Source organism: Ahaetulla prasina, chromosome 3 (genome assembly GCF_028640845.1).
Source record: "Ahaetulla prasina isolate Xishuangbanna chromosome 3, ASM2864084v1, whole genome shotgun sequence".
In the NCBI taxonomy this organism is placed as follows: Eukaryota; Metazoa; Chordata; class Lepidosauria; order Squamata; family Colubridae; genus Ahaetulla; species Ahaetulla prasina.
This window is the reverse complement of record NC_080541.1, coordinates 218,475,445-218,493,833: the sequence shown is the minus strand read 5'-3', so window position 1 is coordinate 218,493,833 and position 18,389 is coordinate 218,475,445. Positions and strand designations below refer to the sequence as shown.

The window sequence follows — 18,389 nt, the reverse complement described above, 5'->3', positions numbered from 1 at the left end:
GGAACAGGCTCCTCCTGTTCCTCTGCCCGTCTGCTGTCTCCCTCTGGAGGCTCCGGAGTCCGTGCATTGCTCCTAGATGGCCCTGGCCCCATCTCTGCCTCCAATGCAGAGCCGTCGTCCAGGCCTTCCCCTGACATCTTTGAAAAATATTGCAACTCAATTTTATTAATGGAATCTGTGTAAATCAGAGTTCCCTAAGGTTTCCGGCTTTGCGGACCAGTTGGGGGAGGAGCTGAGATGGCTCCACGCGAGTGGCCAGCAAGTTTGTGACTGTGCATGCACAGCTATATTTGCATGAGCAGCGTACATGCACGCCTGCCTCTCACTTAAATGGAGCACGTCTGCGTGCAAGTGCGGATGAGCGTGTACTCGTTGGCCATTTCTACAGCTTAGTTGCAAACCCTCATGGCCCACCGGTGGGCCACAGCCCACAGCTTAGGGATCCCTTGTGTAAAAGATGTAGTTACACAAATCATGAAAATTGATCCAGATCGTGTAAATTGTCAGGGTCAATTAGGGTCATCTCTTCCACTGCACAACTTTACTCATCTAGCCAGCCAGATCAGTTGATCCTATCCTGGTGAGCAGTGGGGTGACGTCTATCATAGCCAGTTTATGATTATATGGAAATTCACTTTATTAGACCTTTTATTACAATACAATTCCTTAGTCTATAACAGGGGTGTGAAGCTCGCGCTGTCACGTTGTCGTCACATGAGGTATAACAACTCCCCCTCCCTTCGCTAAACCAGGAGTGGGTGTGGCCAGCGTGTGATGCATCCAACTGGTGACCATGAGTTCGACACCCCTGGTCTATAACGTTGTTTCTCAATCTTGGCAGTTTTAAGACCCGTGGATTTCAACTCCCAGAATTCCCTAGCCATGCGTCTTAAAGTGGCCAATATTGAAAAACACTTACCGATAAAATTAAGGTTTTCCTGTATTATTCTTTAATATTTTGTTTTCATAGATCTGGGACCACAATTGTTGAATTTGAAGCAACATTTATCATGAACTAAGTGAAATGAAATTAATATTAGACTATGAACCAAAGTTCTGATTTGTGATCTAAAACAAGCTCACGAGTTATTTTTCATCCCCAGTTGCCTCATCTATAAAACCAGAACAGTTATGATTTATCTTCCAGGTATGCTGTGCAGTGGAGTGAGATGAGAAAATAATTTACCCTAAGCTTTAAAGAAGCACATAAGCATTGAATTAATCCGACACTATGGACAAATTAGTTCCAGATGGAAAATCAAATGGATTTTTACCCTATTTGAAACTTTCCCAGAAATCTGAAGTCTCAAAATAAAATTGGAAAGACATGAGGATTATTTTTTTCCTAGGATTTTTCAAATCCTCCTCCCCATCTTAACTGAAAAGTTGGATTATAAAATAATTGATAATAAAGGTAAAGGTTCCTCTTGCACATACGTGATAGTCATTCCTGACTCTAGGGGCCGGTGCTCATCTCCGTTTCAAAGCCGAAGAGCCAGTGCTGTCCGAAGACGTCTCCGTGGTCATGTGGCTGGCATGACTCAGCGCCAAAGGCACACGGAACGCTGTTACCTTCCCACCAAAGGTGGTCCCTATTTTTCTACTTGCATTTTTTACGTGCTTTCGAACTGCTAGGTTGGCAGAAACTGGGACAAGTAACAGGAGCTCACCCCATTACGCAGCACTAGGGGTTCGAACCGCTGAACTGCCGACCTTTCGATCGACAAGCTCAGCATCTTAGCTACCGAGCCACCGTGTCCCAATTGATAATATATATTAATATATATTATAAATAATGCATCATGCTGATAAAAAAGTAAAGATAAGGTTTCCCCTGCCCAGTCGTCTCTGACTGTGAGGGGGCAGTGCCCATCTCTGTTTCTTAATCAAGGGAGCCAACATTGTCTGAAGATGCTTCCCTGGTCATGCGGCCGGCATGATTATATGCCGAGATGCAAGGAATGCTGTTACCTTCCCACCAGAGTGGTACCTATTTATCTACTTGCATTTGCATGCTTTCGAATTGCTATATTGGCAGGAGCTGGGGCAAGTAACAAGAGCTCACCCCATCGTGCAGTACTTAGGTCTTGAACCTGGGCTGTCAGTTTGTCATCTGACAAGCTCAGTTTCTTTAATCGCTAAACCATCATGTCCCTTAATACTGATAAAAGATGAAATAAATTAGTCTATGTTTGGAAGGAAGCCTTTTCTATCATATAATTATTCCAGAAATCAGATTGACCCCAATCTTGCTGGCCTTACCCAAGCGTGCAGCCTTTGTCTTTTGGCTGGGTAAACGGTTGATTTACTGCGTGTCTTTTTTTACATATCTATTTTTTTGTGTTTTATTTATTTATACATTTATTTATTGAAACGTCAGAAAGCAGAGAAGCTGCTGCCAAACAAGAAACGAAAATTCTTCCTATTCCTCTTTCTGAGATCTTGAGTTGGTGGTAGGGTGACAGTGTTTGGGTGGATGGGAAGCAGGGGTGAAATCCAGCAGATTCTAACAGATTCTGGAGAACCGGTAGCGGAAATTTTCAGTAGTTTGGAGAACCAGCAAATACCACCTCTGGCTGGCCCCAGATGGGGTGGGAATGGAGATTTTGCAATATCCTTCCCCTGTCATGCCCACTAAGCCATGCCCACAGAACCGGTAGAGAAAAATTTTGAATTTCACCCCTGATGGGAAGGCAACATTGAGTGACAGAGAGATTAAAGGACAAGAAGGGAGACGATACCAGCTAGTTACAGACAGACAGACAAACAGATGATAGACAGACAGATAGCAATAGCATTTAGACTTATATACTGCTTTACAGTGCTTGACATCCCTCTCTAAGTGGTTTACAGGGTCAGCATATTGCCCCCAACAATCTGGGTCCTCATTTTACCCACCTCTGAGTCAACCTTGAACCTGGTGAGATTCGAACTGCCAAATTGCAGTCAGCCGGCAGTCAGCAGAAGTAGCCTGCAGTACTGCACTCTAACCACAGCACCACAGTGGCTCATATAGGATGATGGTTAGATAGGTAGGTAGGTAGGTAGGTAGATATATAGATATTCAAAGTAGGAAAAGAACAGTTAAAAGTTTATTCAAAAGGAGGAGAAAATGCATAGAACTTAAACTGTGGTTGACACATCATCTGTCAATCCATCCATCCATCCATCCATCCATCCATCCATCCATCCATCCATCCATCCATCCAATTCTTGAGTCCTGTAATTCATAATACAGGTAGTCCTTGTCGACTTACAACTATTCGTTTAGTGACCATTCAAAATTACAAAGGAGGTACAAAAAGTGACTTACGACTGGTTTTCACACTTACAACCATAGCAGCATCCCCATGGTCAAAATTTCAGACGCTTGGCAACTGGCAGGTATTTATACCGGTTGCAGTATCCCGGGTGTGTGTGTGTGTGTCATGCAATCCCCTTGTGCGACCTTCTGACAAGCAATGGCAACAGGGAAGCCAGATTCACTTAACAGCTGTGCTGCTAATTTAGCAACTGTGAGTTTGCAGCAATCCAGCCAGCACACAAGTAAACAATTCAGCAGGATTCATTTATATAAGAAGTTTCTTTATATACAATACCCATGCAGCGGAAGCCAGAACCAGAACTCAGAATCCAGAAGTACAGAATCAATAATCACAGAAGCACTCATACACACACACACACACACACACACACACACACACAAACACACACACACACACACACACACACACACACACACACACACCAGTGAATCTAAGCCACTCCTGGGCTTTGAGCCATCTAGATCACCAAACAGTCCCCATTGGCTGACCTGTTACCATTTCTATTCCAGTTCATGAACCCTTATATACTGACAGTAACTGCAGTGATTCGCTTTACAACTGTGGCAAAAGGGATCCTAAAACGGGATAGAACTCACTTAACAGGTGTCTTGCTTGGCGATGGAAATTTTGGTTTCAATTGTCGTAAATTGAGGATTACCTGTAGTCTGACTTCTATGCATATGTAATCAGGGGTGAAATCTACTTACCTACCCTACTGGTTTGGAAGTGCACGTGCCACGCGCATAAAAAACAGGTTACTTCCTGGTTAAAGCCAGGAAGTAACGATGACCGGGCAGGTGGGTGGAGCCTCAAGCTGCCATCGCTACAAGTTCTCCGAACCACCAGCCATCATCGCTACCGGTTCGGCCGAACTGGGCCGAACCGGGAGCATTTCACCCTTATGTATAATCCTTTTTGTAATGAATAGTAGATATCCAGCAATGCTATTTCTTCAAGTTTCTGCCATTAGCTACTGAATATTAGTCAGAGTTTCTGAAGAGAGCTTTATTGCCAAGTTTGGGGTTTTAGAGCTGGGGGTCTCCAACCTTGGCAATATTAAGCCTGGAGGACTTCAACTCCCAAAATTCCCCAGCCAGCTTTGTTTTAGAGAAAGATTGCCTGAACAAAGTACTTCATTTTATGAACTGTATTTTTCTGATGCATGTTGCCCAATCTACTTTTATGAGCAAACCATATAAACCGTATAATAAAAAGTGAGTATATTTTTGTAAGTAGTGATAAAATGCTGTATATAGGTCATAAAAGTTTAGGGTTGGTTTTTTTTTTAACATTAAAAAGAAATCCTGGAAAAAAAATGCTCTCTAATTTCTGGGATTGTTGCGTTTCAAAATTTCTCTTTGGGGTTTTGCAGATTGTGGTTTCCTTGGTGAATGGGCGTCCGGGAGCCATGAATTTCTCGTATTCCCCTCTTCTGCGGAATTTCACCAAAGCGACAAATATCCGTTTACGCTTCCTGAGAACCAACACTCTGCTCGGACACCTGATGGGGAAGGCCTTGAGGGATCCCACGGTGACCAGGAGGGTGAGATGCTTCTACAATTTCCTTTGAATTATCAACTCAATGATCACTGCCACTAGTCCAGTTGTTTCTGGAGATGGATGAGAAATTAATGTAATTGTAAACCAGGGTGTCAAACTCAAGGCCCACAGGCCGAATTAGGCCCGTGCGGTGCTTAGATCTGGCCCGCAGGGTTGCCCCGAAAACAGTGAAGGCCTGGTCCATAGGGCCTCCGACAACGAAAATGGAGCTTGGGAGGGCCGCGTGCAGTCCCCCAAGCTCCATTTCGCTGGTAGAGGGCTGCAGGAGACTGTCGCGGTCAAAAACAGAGCTCGGGAGAGCTGTGTGCGCCGTCCTCCTAAGCTCTGTTTTTGCTGGCAGAGCGCTGCAGGATGCCATCATGGTTGAAAACTGAGCTCACAAGGGCTGCACACGGCCCCCTGAGGTCTGTTTTTGCTGGCTGAGGCCTGCGGGAGGCAGTTGCAGCCAAAAACGGAGCTCAGGAGCTCATTTTTGCTGGCAGAGCGCTCAGGCCACCACAGACGCCCCAACACAGGTGACATCAAGCTGGCCACGCCCACCCTGGCTACGCCCACCTCCCCCCCCCAAGGTCAAACACGGTGGGCCGTGGTGTGGCTCAGGCTGTAAGACAGCCTGTTATTAAACACAGCTGCTTGCAATTACTGCAGGCTCGAGTCCCACCAGGCCCAAGGTTGACTCAGCCTTCCATCCTTTATAAGGTAGGTAAAATGAGGAGCCAGATTGTTGGGGGGGCAATAAGTTGATTTTGTATATAAATATACAAATAGGATGAGACTATTGCCTTACACAATGTAAGCCGCCCTGAGTCTTCGGAGAAGGGCGGGATATAAATGTAAATTAAAAAAACAACAACACTCAATGAAATCAAGTTTGACACCCCTGTTGTAAACCAACTGTTTATCATGGATGTTCCAGTCCCAACTGTAGTTATAAGTCAAGGTCTACCTGTAATATTTTTCAGCCCTCAGTCACTTTTGTTTCTTTTTACCTTTTTTGGCATAAAGTTCTTGGCAGATCCATGATGTCATCCTACAGTTATTTTGTCATAATGGTGACATGGCTACCAGGCCAATATAATCTTGTAGCTTTAGCCCACCACCTAAATCAACAGGTTGGGAGATTAGCAAGCACAACCAAGCTCTCCGAATGCTGCTCTTCTTTACTTGGTGAACGCTTATTTGATTGCCCTACCAAGACTAGTTTTGCTCTTGAGTGAATATTTATGCCTCACCTAATATGTGGTGAGAATGCTGGAGGGTTTTTCTTTTTCTTTTCTTTTTCTTTCTTTCTTTTTTCTTTTTTGGAAATTGATGAAGGAACCTCTATTTTTCTAGTATTACTACAGCATAAAAGATATCAGCATTGGAGGACGTTGCGTCTGCCATGGTCATGCTGACGTGTGTGACGCCAAGAACCCTAAAGATCCTTACAGGTAAGTCGTCTTTGAAAAATCAGTGGTCGGCAGCCCCATGGTCACATGATCAAAATTTGGACACTCGGAACTGACTCATATTTATGATGGTTGCAATGTCCCAGGGTCATGTGATCACTTTAAAAGAGTCTGACAAGCAAAAGTCAATAGGGAAGACAAATTCACTCAACAATCTTGTTACTTAACTGAAGAACTGCAACAATTCGCTTAACTTAAGAAAGGGTGCAGAGAAAAGCAACAAAGATTATTAGGGGACTGGAGGCTAAAACATATGAAGAACGGTTGCAGGAATCGGGTATGTCTAGTTTAATGAAAAGAAGGACTAGGGGAGACACGATAGCAGTGTTCCAATCTCTCAGGGGCTGCCACAAAGAAGAGGGAGTCAAGCTATTCTCCAAAGCACCTGAGGGTAGAACAAGAAGCAATGGGTGGAAACTAATCAAGGAGAGAAGCAACCTAGAACTAAGGAGAAATTTCCTGACAGTTGTGAATGCTCCAACACTGGAAGTTTTAAAGAAGATGTTGGATAACCATTTGTCTGAAGTGGTGTAGGGTTTCCTGCCTAATAGAAGACCTCCAAGGTCCCTTCCAACTCTGTTATTCTGTTCTGTTCTGTTCTGTTCTATTCTATTCTATTCTATTCTATTCTATTCTATTCTATTCTATTCTATTCTATTCTATTCTATTCTATTCTATTCTATTCTATTCTATTCTAAATACTGTGGCAAAAAGGTCATAAAATGGAGCAAATGTCACTTAACCTGTTCTGTCCTCAGTCCGGGAGACACGAGCGAAGACTTAATTAGCCGGCAGTTCAGTCCATGGCAACTATCAGCTCTGGCAGCAAACTAGTGAGCGTTTGCCAAGTTTCTCTATTATCTCTCTTGATGCCAGTGAGTCAGCCAGGAAACCAGGAACAAACAGTACTTCAGCTCAAGCTCTCTCTCTCTCTAAGCAGTTGATTTGCTCTCCATGAAGTGGTATAGCAGCCCTTGCTGCTTTTATATCCTGTGGGGTGTGGCTCTGTGACTCAGCACTTCCTAGGCCTGCCCCACCTTTGCTTCTGCTGCTCCCGCCTCTCCTGCCTACGAAACCTAGGGTCCAGCCAGGCCTGATTGCCATCAGCTGGGTCTGGAGGCATGGCCTGGGGGGGGGAAGAGTCAGGGGATGGAGGCCTCGTTGTCTCCTCCACCTGGCCTGCCTCTGGCTCCTAGAGCTGAGCCAGGGAAGCCGGTGCTCCTGAGGTAAGTCCTGATGGCCCTTCCCCCTCACTTTCCGAGTCACTTTCTGGCAGGGGGCCTGGCTCAGGGGGCGCAGACACAACATAACCAATGTCTCACTTAACAACATAAATTTCAGGCTTGACTGTGGTCTTTAAGTCGAGGATTACTCAAGATTTCACAAAGAGGAATGGAGCCATATATATGGAGAGAAAAATGGCCATTAAACAGACTGGTTTCGAAAAGCGCTAAGCAAAATGATAGCTAACATAAAACGGATGAGTTAAAGAGCAAGAGAACAGGAGGTTTAATTTTCTTCTTGGGTACATCAAGGCCTTTGACTTATTAAATCTTGCCTGAATGTGGTTCTTATTATGACTAATGGGTATAGCAGAACGCTCAATTATTCTTCTGTGGAAACCGTACATTGAGCCAAAAGCTACTGTTAAAAACTACGTCGGGAAAATAGACAGGGTACGGAAATAAAGTAAAGATGAATAGTGATCTCATATCTGTTTAAATTATATATTAAATCTATTCAAAGAATGAAAGGATAACATCTGGAATCAATATTGGAGATTGAAACATGAGCAGTTTGTGATATGAAGAAGACACTGCTTTGGACGCAAACCAAGAATTGTTATGAAAGTAAAAATGAAGAGTATTAATATTAAATGAAGAGTATTAAAGACAAAAAGGACAAATATAAAAAGTGGAAAGAGGGACAAATAACTAAGGCAGAATATCAGCAAATAGCCCGAGCCTGTAAAGATGAAGTGAGGAAAGATAAGGCTCACAATGAACAAAGGCTAGCGACAAAAGTAAAAAATAACAAAAAAAGCTTCTTCCAACATGTTAAAAACAAGAAAAAAGTCAAGGAAACAATTGGCCCATTGCTGGGAGAAAGTGGCAAGAAGATGACAAGCAACAGGGAGAAAGCAGATCTACTTAACTCATTTTTTGCATCTGTCTTTACACAAAAGGAAAAAACAATCCAACCTATCAAAAACAGCACTACAAAAAACAGATTAGAAACACAAGTTAAAATAGGGAAGAAAATGGTAAGTGAACACCTGTCTACCCTAGATGAGTTCAAATCACCAGCACGGTCCATGGTAGACAGTTTAAGGTAAAAGGTATGGAGATTAGAGAGACTAACAACAGGATCAGGTAGATTGTTTCAGACATTTACTACTCTATTGAAAAAGTCATATTTCCTACAATTAAGATTAGAGCAAATTACATTGTGTTTAAATCTATTTATTTATTTATTTATTTATTTATTTTTCAGATTTATATACCGCCCTATCTCCCAAGGAACTCAGGGCGGTTCACAGGCAATTAAAAGCAAACATATAAATACAATTTAAAATAACACATAAAAAACTTATTCAATAGCCAAATTATTAAAACAATATAAATACTAAAAACCCCATTAAAACCAATAAATTTAAGAACTAACCCAGCCCCGCGCAAATAAATAGGTGTGTTTTGAGCTCGCGACGAAAGGTTTGGAGGTCCGGAAGTTGACGAAGTCCTGGAGGGAGTTCGTTCCAGAGGGTGGGAGCCCCCACAGAGAAGGCCCTTCCCCTGGGCGTCGCCCGACGGCACTGCCTAGCCGACGGCACCCTGAGGAGTCCCTCTCTGTGAGAGCGGACGGGTCGGTGAGAGGTATTCGGTAGCAGCAGGCGGTCCCGTAAGTAACCCGGCCCTATGCCATGGAGCGCTTTAAAGATTGTCACCAAAACCTTGAAGCGCACCCGGAAGGTCACAGGTAGCCAGTGCAGTCTGCGCAGGATAGGTGTCACGCAGGAGCCACGAGGGGCTCCCTCTATCACCCGCGCAGCCGCATTCTGGACTAACTGGAGCCTCCGGATGCCCCTCAAGGGGAGCCCCATGTAGAGAGCATTGCAGTAATCCAGACGAGACGTCACGAGGGCGTGAGTGACCGTGCATAAGGCATCCCGGTCTAGAAAGGGGCCCTTTCAACCTTATGGTTGAAATTAAAGTATTCATTTACAGGTAGAATGTGTTGGTAAATAATCTTATGAACTAAGCATAGGTTGAAATGTAGACGTCGTAGTTCAAGGCTTTCTAGACCTACGATTTCAAGCCTGGTGGTATAGGGAATTTTATTTTATTTTATTATTTTTATTTTTATTTTATTTGCATTTATATCCCGCCCTTCTCCGAAGACTCAGGGCAGCTTACACTATGTTAAGCAATAGTCTTCATCTTATTTGTATATTTATATACAAAGTCAACTTATTAATAACAGACTGTCTTAGCAGTCTGAGCCACCAGAAGATTTGAGAACTCTCCTAGTAAAATATCTCTGGAGTTTCTCTGAAGTCTGAAATACAGATTCTCCATAGACATTTAACTAAATGAAGAGTATTAATGTTAAACATTGAAGGAAACGTCAAGCAATGCGCTTAGTGAATTCAGAATTTTTGCCGAAGAAGTGAACATGGTAAACTGCTTTGTTTTCCTGAGCTCAAGAATATATTGTCAGTTGCAAGAAAACAGGAGTTGGGATAGAGTTCAAAAATATGGTACTAGTTTATTTCATTCTATCTGTACGTAAGAATCTGATCCACTAATGTTCAAGACAAATTGGCACTAGATAAAAATCAATGGAATTCACAGGGCTGGATTTGGGTCTCAGACTTCAAACTGATGACACATTTGACCCCACCCTCATGCTCAGCCTGGCCATCTCCTACATCTATAAAGATGGACTGAAATTTAGCAGATTAATCCTAGAAAGGAAGGCAGATGTAGATATTGTGAAGTGATAGATTTTGGAGATGGTTCCTGATACGGATTGCAAGAGGAACTAATCATGGATCTAATAAATGCCGAAGAATTGAGCATTACTTGAAAGAATTCATCTTATACTATTGAAACATCATTCCTACCTCTTGAAGATGCGGTACATCTGTGGACCAAACACAAGCATTGAATCTAGTTCTTCAGAGGATGTGTGGATATAGACAAAAATACAATATGTTTGTGTTTTGCTATCTCCTTGCTTTTAAAGCCCATGTTAGTAACAATCTCTTTGTTAAATTGGATTAAGAACAGACTAAAAAGACAACATCCATTTGAAGCTAAAACTAGGCAATTAGTAGTTTTGGAAAGTCCCATGAAGATTATGTTAATTACATCAACCATTTCCTCTAGATATTTTCTTTATTATGTTTCCTTATCTTTTGCTCAGAGAAATTTGGGTTTTTTCCCACAATGGAATGCCACTGCTTTTTTCCTTGCTGTGATACCAGTAAATATAAATTGTTGCATGGTTTTTGAAATTAATTTATAGTGAAATCTGTAGAAGGACAAATAAAAAAGGCATTTTTTGGGGGAGCCCATGTATTTTAAAAATTTAGGATAAAAATTAAAACAAGGGAAAGAGCAAAGAGGAAGAACACCTCAGTTTTTAACTCAAGAATAAACAAACCTTCACCACACTGAATAATTTTGATAAGTCTTTTTTCTCACGATACTGATAAAGAGCCGGTTCATAAACAGAGGTAATCAGAGATTAATAGAGAATTCATAAACAATCCATTTCACCACTCCTGATGTGAAAGTTAGGAATGTACCATCTTTACATTATACCAAAGTAGTATATTTTGCTAGCTGCCATACTGGGTGTGTATTGATAACATTCCTCACTCTTGATACAGCGATCAAAACTTTTTTTTTGATCTTCAAAACTTTGCACCGTGTTATGCTTCCCAAAACCATCCTAGTAACTATAAATATTAAATTGAAAGAGAATAATAGTGGGCAATACTGAGTTTGTTCTCCATATTATCCATAAACGTGAAAATAAGTCTCATGTTAAAATCATCAGAGACATATCTCATATTCCTTATTCATTGATTTGTCAATATGAGCATAAACCTTCTGTTCCTAACCACAGTGACCCAGAATGATGAAATGTACATGACAGTTGAGATTTGCACCTTTGATTTTTGATCTGGGTTTTGATGCTGATTCTTTATAGAATAGAATAGAATTTTTTATTGGCCGAGTGTGATTGGACACACAAGGAATTTGTCTTTGGTGCATATGCTCTCAGTGTACATAAAAGAAAATATATGTTCATCAAGAATCATAAGGTACAACACTTAATGATAGTCATAGGGTACAAGTAATACTGTGTCTTTAATACAATGGTTCCTTCGTACTAGGGTTGAAATGCTACCGGTTCGCTCCGGTTCGGGTGAATTGGTAGCAGCGGCAGTGCGAGGCTCCGCCCACCCACCTGGACGTCGTTACTTCCTGGTTTTAACCAGGAAGTAAACTGTTTTTGGCCCTCTGCACATATGCAGAAGGCTTTGCGCATGCACAGAGGGTATAAAATCAGATGTGACGATGGTGTGCGTGCACTTCCAAACCAGTAGGGAAGTTAAATAGATTTCACCCTGCTCCATACCCTTCATTAATTGGGACCGCAGTGAATACCAAAAACCTGCCAGCAGTGTATGGCAGAAGCCAAAAAAGCTAATAAAATCTTTAATTGTATAAATAGAGACATAGAATCAAAATCACGTGAAGTATTAGTACCGCTTTATCAAACCTTAGTAAGACCGCATTTGGAATACTGCATCCAGTTTTGGATACCATACTACAAAAAAAAAATAATGTTGAGATTTTAGAAGAAGTGCAAAAAATAGCAATTAAGATCATTAAGGGCCTGGACACAAAAACATGAAGAACAGTTGAAGGAACTGGGTATGGCCAGTCTAGAGAAAAGAAGGACTGGGGTGACATGATAGCAGTATTCCAGTGTTTGAGGGCCTGCCACAAAGAAGAAATGTCAACTTTTTTTCCAAAGCACCAGAAGGCAAGATAAGAAACAATGGATGGAAACTAATCAAGGAGAGAAACAACTTAAAATTAAGGAGAAACTTTCTAACAGTGAGGATAATTAAGCAATGGAACCGCTTGCCTTTAGAAGGTGTAGGTGCTTCATCACTGGAGGCTTTTAAGAAAAGACTAGACAACCACCTATCTGAAATAGTATAGGGTCTCCTGCTTGAGCAAGGGGTTGAACTGTAAGACCTACAAGGTTCCTTCCAGCTGTATTCTGATTGATTGTTTGAAAACGAGGAGTACCAAAGAAAATTTTCCCATGAGGAATAATGTAGTGAGTCACAAGGCTGCTGACACTGGCAAGTGAGCTGCATACTACACAAACAATGAGTACCAGGACAAAATTTTCGGGCCAAAATGTGTTGGATACCAAATTCGATGAGTTTCGAAGAGTTGAGTACCAAAGTACTACAGTACTTAATATCAGGACACAATCACAAAGAAGCCAAGTTGTGTCATGTCACCACAATGGATGTTTTATCACTTAGATTTTTTATCAGGGGTGAAATACTACTGGTTCGGACCGGTTCAGGTGAACTGGTAGTAATAAATGCTACCGGTTTGGGTATGCTACCTGTTCAGACAAACTGGTATTTCCGAAGATCAGCTGTGCCACATAAGAAATCCTGCTTTCTAGCGATTCTAAATCATGTGGCACAGCTGTTCACCCTCCTCGCTGTTCTACTTATCTTTGAAGACGCAGAAAAGGCTTCTTAATCCTCCTTTTTCAGCGCTGTGCGGTAGCACATGTGTGCACTGCACATGCGCATGCGAAGCAAACTGGTAGCGAAGTGAACCTGTAGCAGACTTCAGAGCATTTCACCCCTGCTTTTTATGAATAACTATGAATGGTGGTATCACAACTCCAGGCAAGTCCAGTCAATCAATCAATCAATCAATCAATCTGTCAGCTTTGGAAGCCATATTAGGCCGGAAGCTTCCACGCTGCCACCTTCTCATGTGTGGAAAAGTAGGTGGGGGGATTTAGTAGAGGGGTTGTCTTTAGACATAATAGCATTCTTCCTGTCGGTCAAGGTCAGGATCATCCTGAATCTGGAGAAGGAGTGGTCGGAGTGCTGTCTCGAGATGGGACGGGTGGTGATTGGAGCATGTGATCGACTGAGGGGATGGTTTGGGGTTTTTTGATTTACTGAGGGAAAACATAGAACTCTCAGATTCGGGTTTTCGGGATGTGCCAGTATGCCTACTCTAATAAAAATAAAATAAAATAAAATTAGAACTTTGAGAAATGCTTGCTTCAGAGTTTACTTGAAGTTGGGTTTTTTTCTGGAACGCTGACACAATCATCTAATCATCTTCTATAAGAAGGTCTGAAATTAAACTATCTCCCTGTAAAATTGTGCAAATGACATCCCAAAGGTACTTTTCCAAAAAGCAACTGGATTTTTTTTCTTCTTTTTTCCCCCCTTGAAAATGTTTTCATTTGTTAATGAAATGAAACTTTTTCAAGGAAAAACAACCAAGAAAGCCGAGTTGCCTTTTGGAAAAGCACTTTTGGGATAACCATGACCTGGATGATTGAGAATCTCCATCGACATTCTGCATATCAAAGTTCTTGCGTTAACATCTCTAGGTTTTCGAAACCTTGTATTTGGTAATAGCTACCGGTATTTTATGGGAGGCTCTTGAGTGGAGAAGCCAACACATCTCCACATCTGCGCATCTCTTGAGTGGAGAAGCCAACAGAATACTCAAGATATACTGCATGTCTTTGTTTAGTCTTGCATAGTGTACATACTCACCAGTGAAAAATGTAAACTCTCAGAAGGACGTTGGCAGATTGCTCATTCTCCACGTAGCTTGACATAAGCGGTATTGTGCAATGGATGGCGAGCTACAGGCAGCCTGAAATGTTGGCTGTTTCTCCCAATGAAATATATATGAGTATTTGTTTCTTAATTTCTAGACTGATGAACAGGGCCCAGGGCGAAGGGGTTTCATTTTGAATGTAAAAGGAAGAAGGTTTGTGGATTGGTGGTGATTACATTGGCAGCATTTGCATGTATCGGAATACAGGTAGTCCTTGACTTACAACAGTTCGTTTAGTGACCGTTCAAAGTTAAAACAGGACTGAAAAAAGTGACTTATGACCGTTTTTCCACACTTACGACCGTTGCAGCATGGTTACGTAATGATGTTTGGCAACTGACTCGTATTTATGACTGTTGCGGTATTCTGGGGTCACATGATCCCCTTTTGTGACCTTCTGACCAGCAAAGTCGATCGGGAAACCAGATTCACTTAACGAATGTGTTACTAACGTAACAATTGCAGTGCTTCGCTTAACAACAGTGGAAAGAAAAGTCATAAAATGGGGCAAAATTCACTGAACAAATGTTTCACAAATTTTGGGCTCAGTTGTGATCATGAGTTGAAGTGTACCTGTATGGTCGTAAGTTGAGGATTATCTGCACAGCGTCATTTGCTTTGGTTCGTTTTAAAGGTGCGTTTTGATACCACACCTTTTCTATGAATAGGTTTTCTATAGCTAGTGACCTAACAACAAATGAAGCTTCATTAGAATTGAATAACAGAGTTGGAAGGGACCTTGGAGGTCTTCTAGTCCAACCCCCTGCTTAGGCAGGAAACCCTACACCACTTCAGACAAATGGCTATCCAACATTTTCTTAAAAATTTCCAGTGTTGGAGCATTTACAACTTCAGGAGGCAAGTTGTTCCACTGATTAATTGTTCTAACTGTCAGGAAATTTCTCCTTAGTTCTAAGTTGCTTCTCTCCTTGATCAGTTTCTGCCTGTTGCTTCTTGTTCTGCCCTCAGGTGCTCTGAAGAACAGCTTGACTCCCTCTTCTTTGTGGCAACCCCTGAGATATTGGAACACTGCTATCATGTCACCTCTAGTCCTTCTTTTCATCAGACTAAACATATCCAGTTCCTGCAACCATTCTTCATATGTTTAAGCCTCCAGTCCCTTATCATCTTTGTTGCTCTTCTCTGCACTCCATTATCTGAAGTTGTTCCGAAAACATGCATTCCGAATTTCAAGAGCTGGCATTGAAAAGCTGAATTTTGCAGAGGGTGGACCTCCTTTCCCTTGCTCTGAAGTTTCAGGAAAACTTCAGTGTTTTTTTGTTACATTCTCTTATGGTGGACAGTTGTCCTAGTGGCTTCTGCATCCTCTCTGGGCGATTCAGAAACATTTGGTTTGCATTTTGTGGGAAAGAATGTTGTATTTTAGCCTAACAGGGCAGTTCATTTTTTTGGAAGGAAATGCATTTTTCTTATGTCCATTTCCTTTGTCTTTTAAGGCTCATCGGTCATTTTTCTCAAGAAATCTGGGGTTGTGTTATAGCCATTGTTAGACTGTGAAGCGGTGCTGGAGAACTCTTGTTTCAAGGGGCCCAGCTCTCTTCAACAATTTGCTTTTCTCCGTGACATCCTAGAAACAACCTGTTTTTGCAGATCCTTCTCGTGATATATGAGCTGGCAACGTTTCAGCGGATTTTGCAATATGATTGAATTCATCTCCTTTCTGAATGTGGACCATAGATTGAAGATGCAGAATAATTGGTGATGCTTTTTTGAAAGGAGATTAATCCTTTCAAAAATAGTCTTTCATTCTGAAAGTAATTCAAGCTATTCCTTCCTTTTTTTCACCTGTCCAATAATTAAATGTAAATAGGAAAAATTCCTTCCTTCCTTCCTTCCTTCCTTCCTTCCTTCCTTCCTTCCTTCCTTCCCATTTTCTTCCTTCTTTCCTCCCTCCTTCCCATGCCTTTCCTGCCTCCCCCCTCCATCTTTCTTTCTTCTCATCTCTCTCCTTCTCTTCCTTCCTCCCCTTCCTCCCTCCTTCCCATTTTCTTCCTTCTTTCCTCATTCCTTCCCATGCCTTTCCTCCCTCCCCTCCCATCTCTCTCCTTCTCTTCCTTCCTCCCCTCCCTCCCTCCTTCCCATTTTCTTCCTTCTTTCCTCCCTACTTCCCATGCCTTTCCTCCCTCCCATCTCCTTTTCTTCTCATCTCTCTCCTTCCCTCCCTCCCTCCCTCCCTCCCTCTTCCCTCAAAACAATCAGGTTTTTAGACTTGTAAGGTTCTGTCTATGTAACTTTACAATAAAGGGGCATTAGTTCATCTGGTTGTGATTCCTATCTGGTTTATCCCATGAGGCTGATAGCAAGCTTGGAAATCTGAAAGTGCAAATCCTTCTCCCATCATTGTCTCCTCTACAGCCTGGGAAACTAGGGAGGGTCTCTTTTGAGCCTCTCTTCCCTCCCACTGTCTAGCTGTGGGCTCTGCTGCCTCTTATCTGATCTTTCCCTTAGCAGGATCTCTTTGCCCACTCTCCCAAGTTTTTCCCAAGGACTATCACATCTTCGTCCTTCCTTGAATTAGGCACCAGATATTCATCTGATGAACACATAAGCAAGAACATACTTTGTTCTTGCATGACAATAGAATTGAATTGAATAGAATTGAATTGAATTGAATTTTTTATTGGCCAAGTGTGATTGGACACACAAGGAATTTGTCTTTGGTGCATACGCTCCCAGTGTATATAAAAAGAAAAGATACGTTCATCAAGAATCATAAGTACCCTATGACTTAATGATAGTCATAGGGTACAAATAAGCAATCAGGAAACAATCGATATCAACATAAATCGTAAGGATACAAACAACAAAGTTACAGTTACGCAGTCATAAATGGGAGGAGATAGGTGATGGGAACAATGAGAAGATTAATAGAAGTGCAGATTTAGTGAATAGTTTGACGGTGTTGAGGGAATTATTTGTTTAGCAGAGTGATGGCGTTCGGGAAAAAACTGTTCTTGTGTCTAGTTGTTCTGGTGTGCAGTGCTCTGTAGCGTTGTTTTGAGGGTAGGAGTTGAAACAGTTTATGTCCAGGATGTGAGGAGTCTGTAAATATTTTCACAGCCCTCTTTTTGACTTGTGCAGTATACAGGTCCTCAATGGAAGGCAGGTTGGTAGCCATTGTTTTTTCTGCAGTTCTAATTATCCTCTGAAGTCTGTGTCTGTCTTGTTGGGTTGCAGAACCAAACCAGACAGTTATAGAGGTGCAGATGACAGACTCAATAATTCCTCTGTAGAACTGAATCAGCAGCTCCTTGGGCAGTTTGAGCTTTCTGAGTTGGCGCAGAAAGAACATTCTTTGTTGTGCTTTTTTGATGACGTTTTTAATGTTAGCTGTCCATTTTAGATCTTGCAATATGGTAGCACCTAGAAATTTGAAGGTCTCTATTGTTGATACTGTGTTGTCTAGTATTGTAAGAGGTGGAAGTATGGAAGGATTTCTCCTGAAGTCTACCACCATTTCTAATGTTTTGAATGTGTTCAGTTCCAGATTGTTCTGGTCGCACCATGAGACATTATAAATGAAAAATAGCTTTTTGCATCCACTCAGGTAGCATAATCCATGTTCTGATAATTGCAGAAGGCTTTAGCTTTATTTCTTCTATATATCGTTCCTGTATCATTCTAAGCCTGATTATTTAAACCTATACGAGCGTGATTATGCCCAGTATTAAGCCATAATAGCTGGCTTCATAAAGGAAACTTCTCTGCTAGAGAAGATGGCACAGAAACCATGTTAAATCAGGTAATCCTTGCCTTACAACCACAACAGAGCCCAACATTTCTGTTGTTAAATGAGACATCTGTTAAATGAGTTTTGGCCCATTTCTCACCACAGTTGTTAAGTGAATCACTGCAGCTGCTGAGTTAGTAACCAGGTTGTTAAGTGAATCTAGTTTTCCCATTGACTTTGCTTGTCAGAGGGTCACAAAAGGAGATCACATGACTCCGGGACACTGCAACCATCATAAAGATGAACCAGTTGCCGAGCCTCTGAATTTTGATCATGGGGATGCTGCAATGGTTGTAAGTATGAAAAACAAGTCGTAAGTCACTTTTTTCCAGTGCCGTCGTAAATTTAAACAGTCACTAAACCAACTGTTGTAAGTTGAGCA

General features: G+C 41.8%; 1 protein-coding gene across 1 annotated transcript in view; it reads left to right on the top strand.

Moving 5' to 3' along the window:
• LAMA5 (laminin subunit alpha 5) overlaps positions 1–18,389 on the top strand; it is a 295,290-nt gene that overhangs the window by 103,484 nt on the left and 173,417 nt on the right. The window contains exons 5-6 of the mRNA XM_058176711.1: positions 4,699–4,869; positions 6,222–6,319. Coding sequence (XP_058032694.1) covers positions 4,699–4,869; positions 6,222–6,319 — 269 coding nt within the window. The remainder of the gene's footprint in view (positions 1–4,698; positions 4,870–6,221; positions 6,320–18,389) is intronic.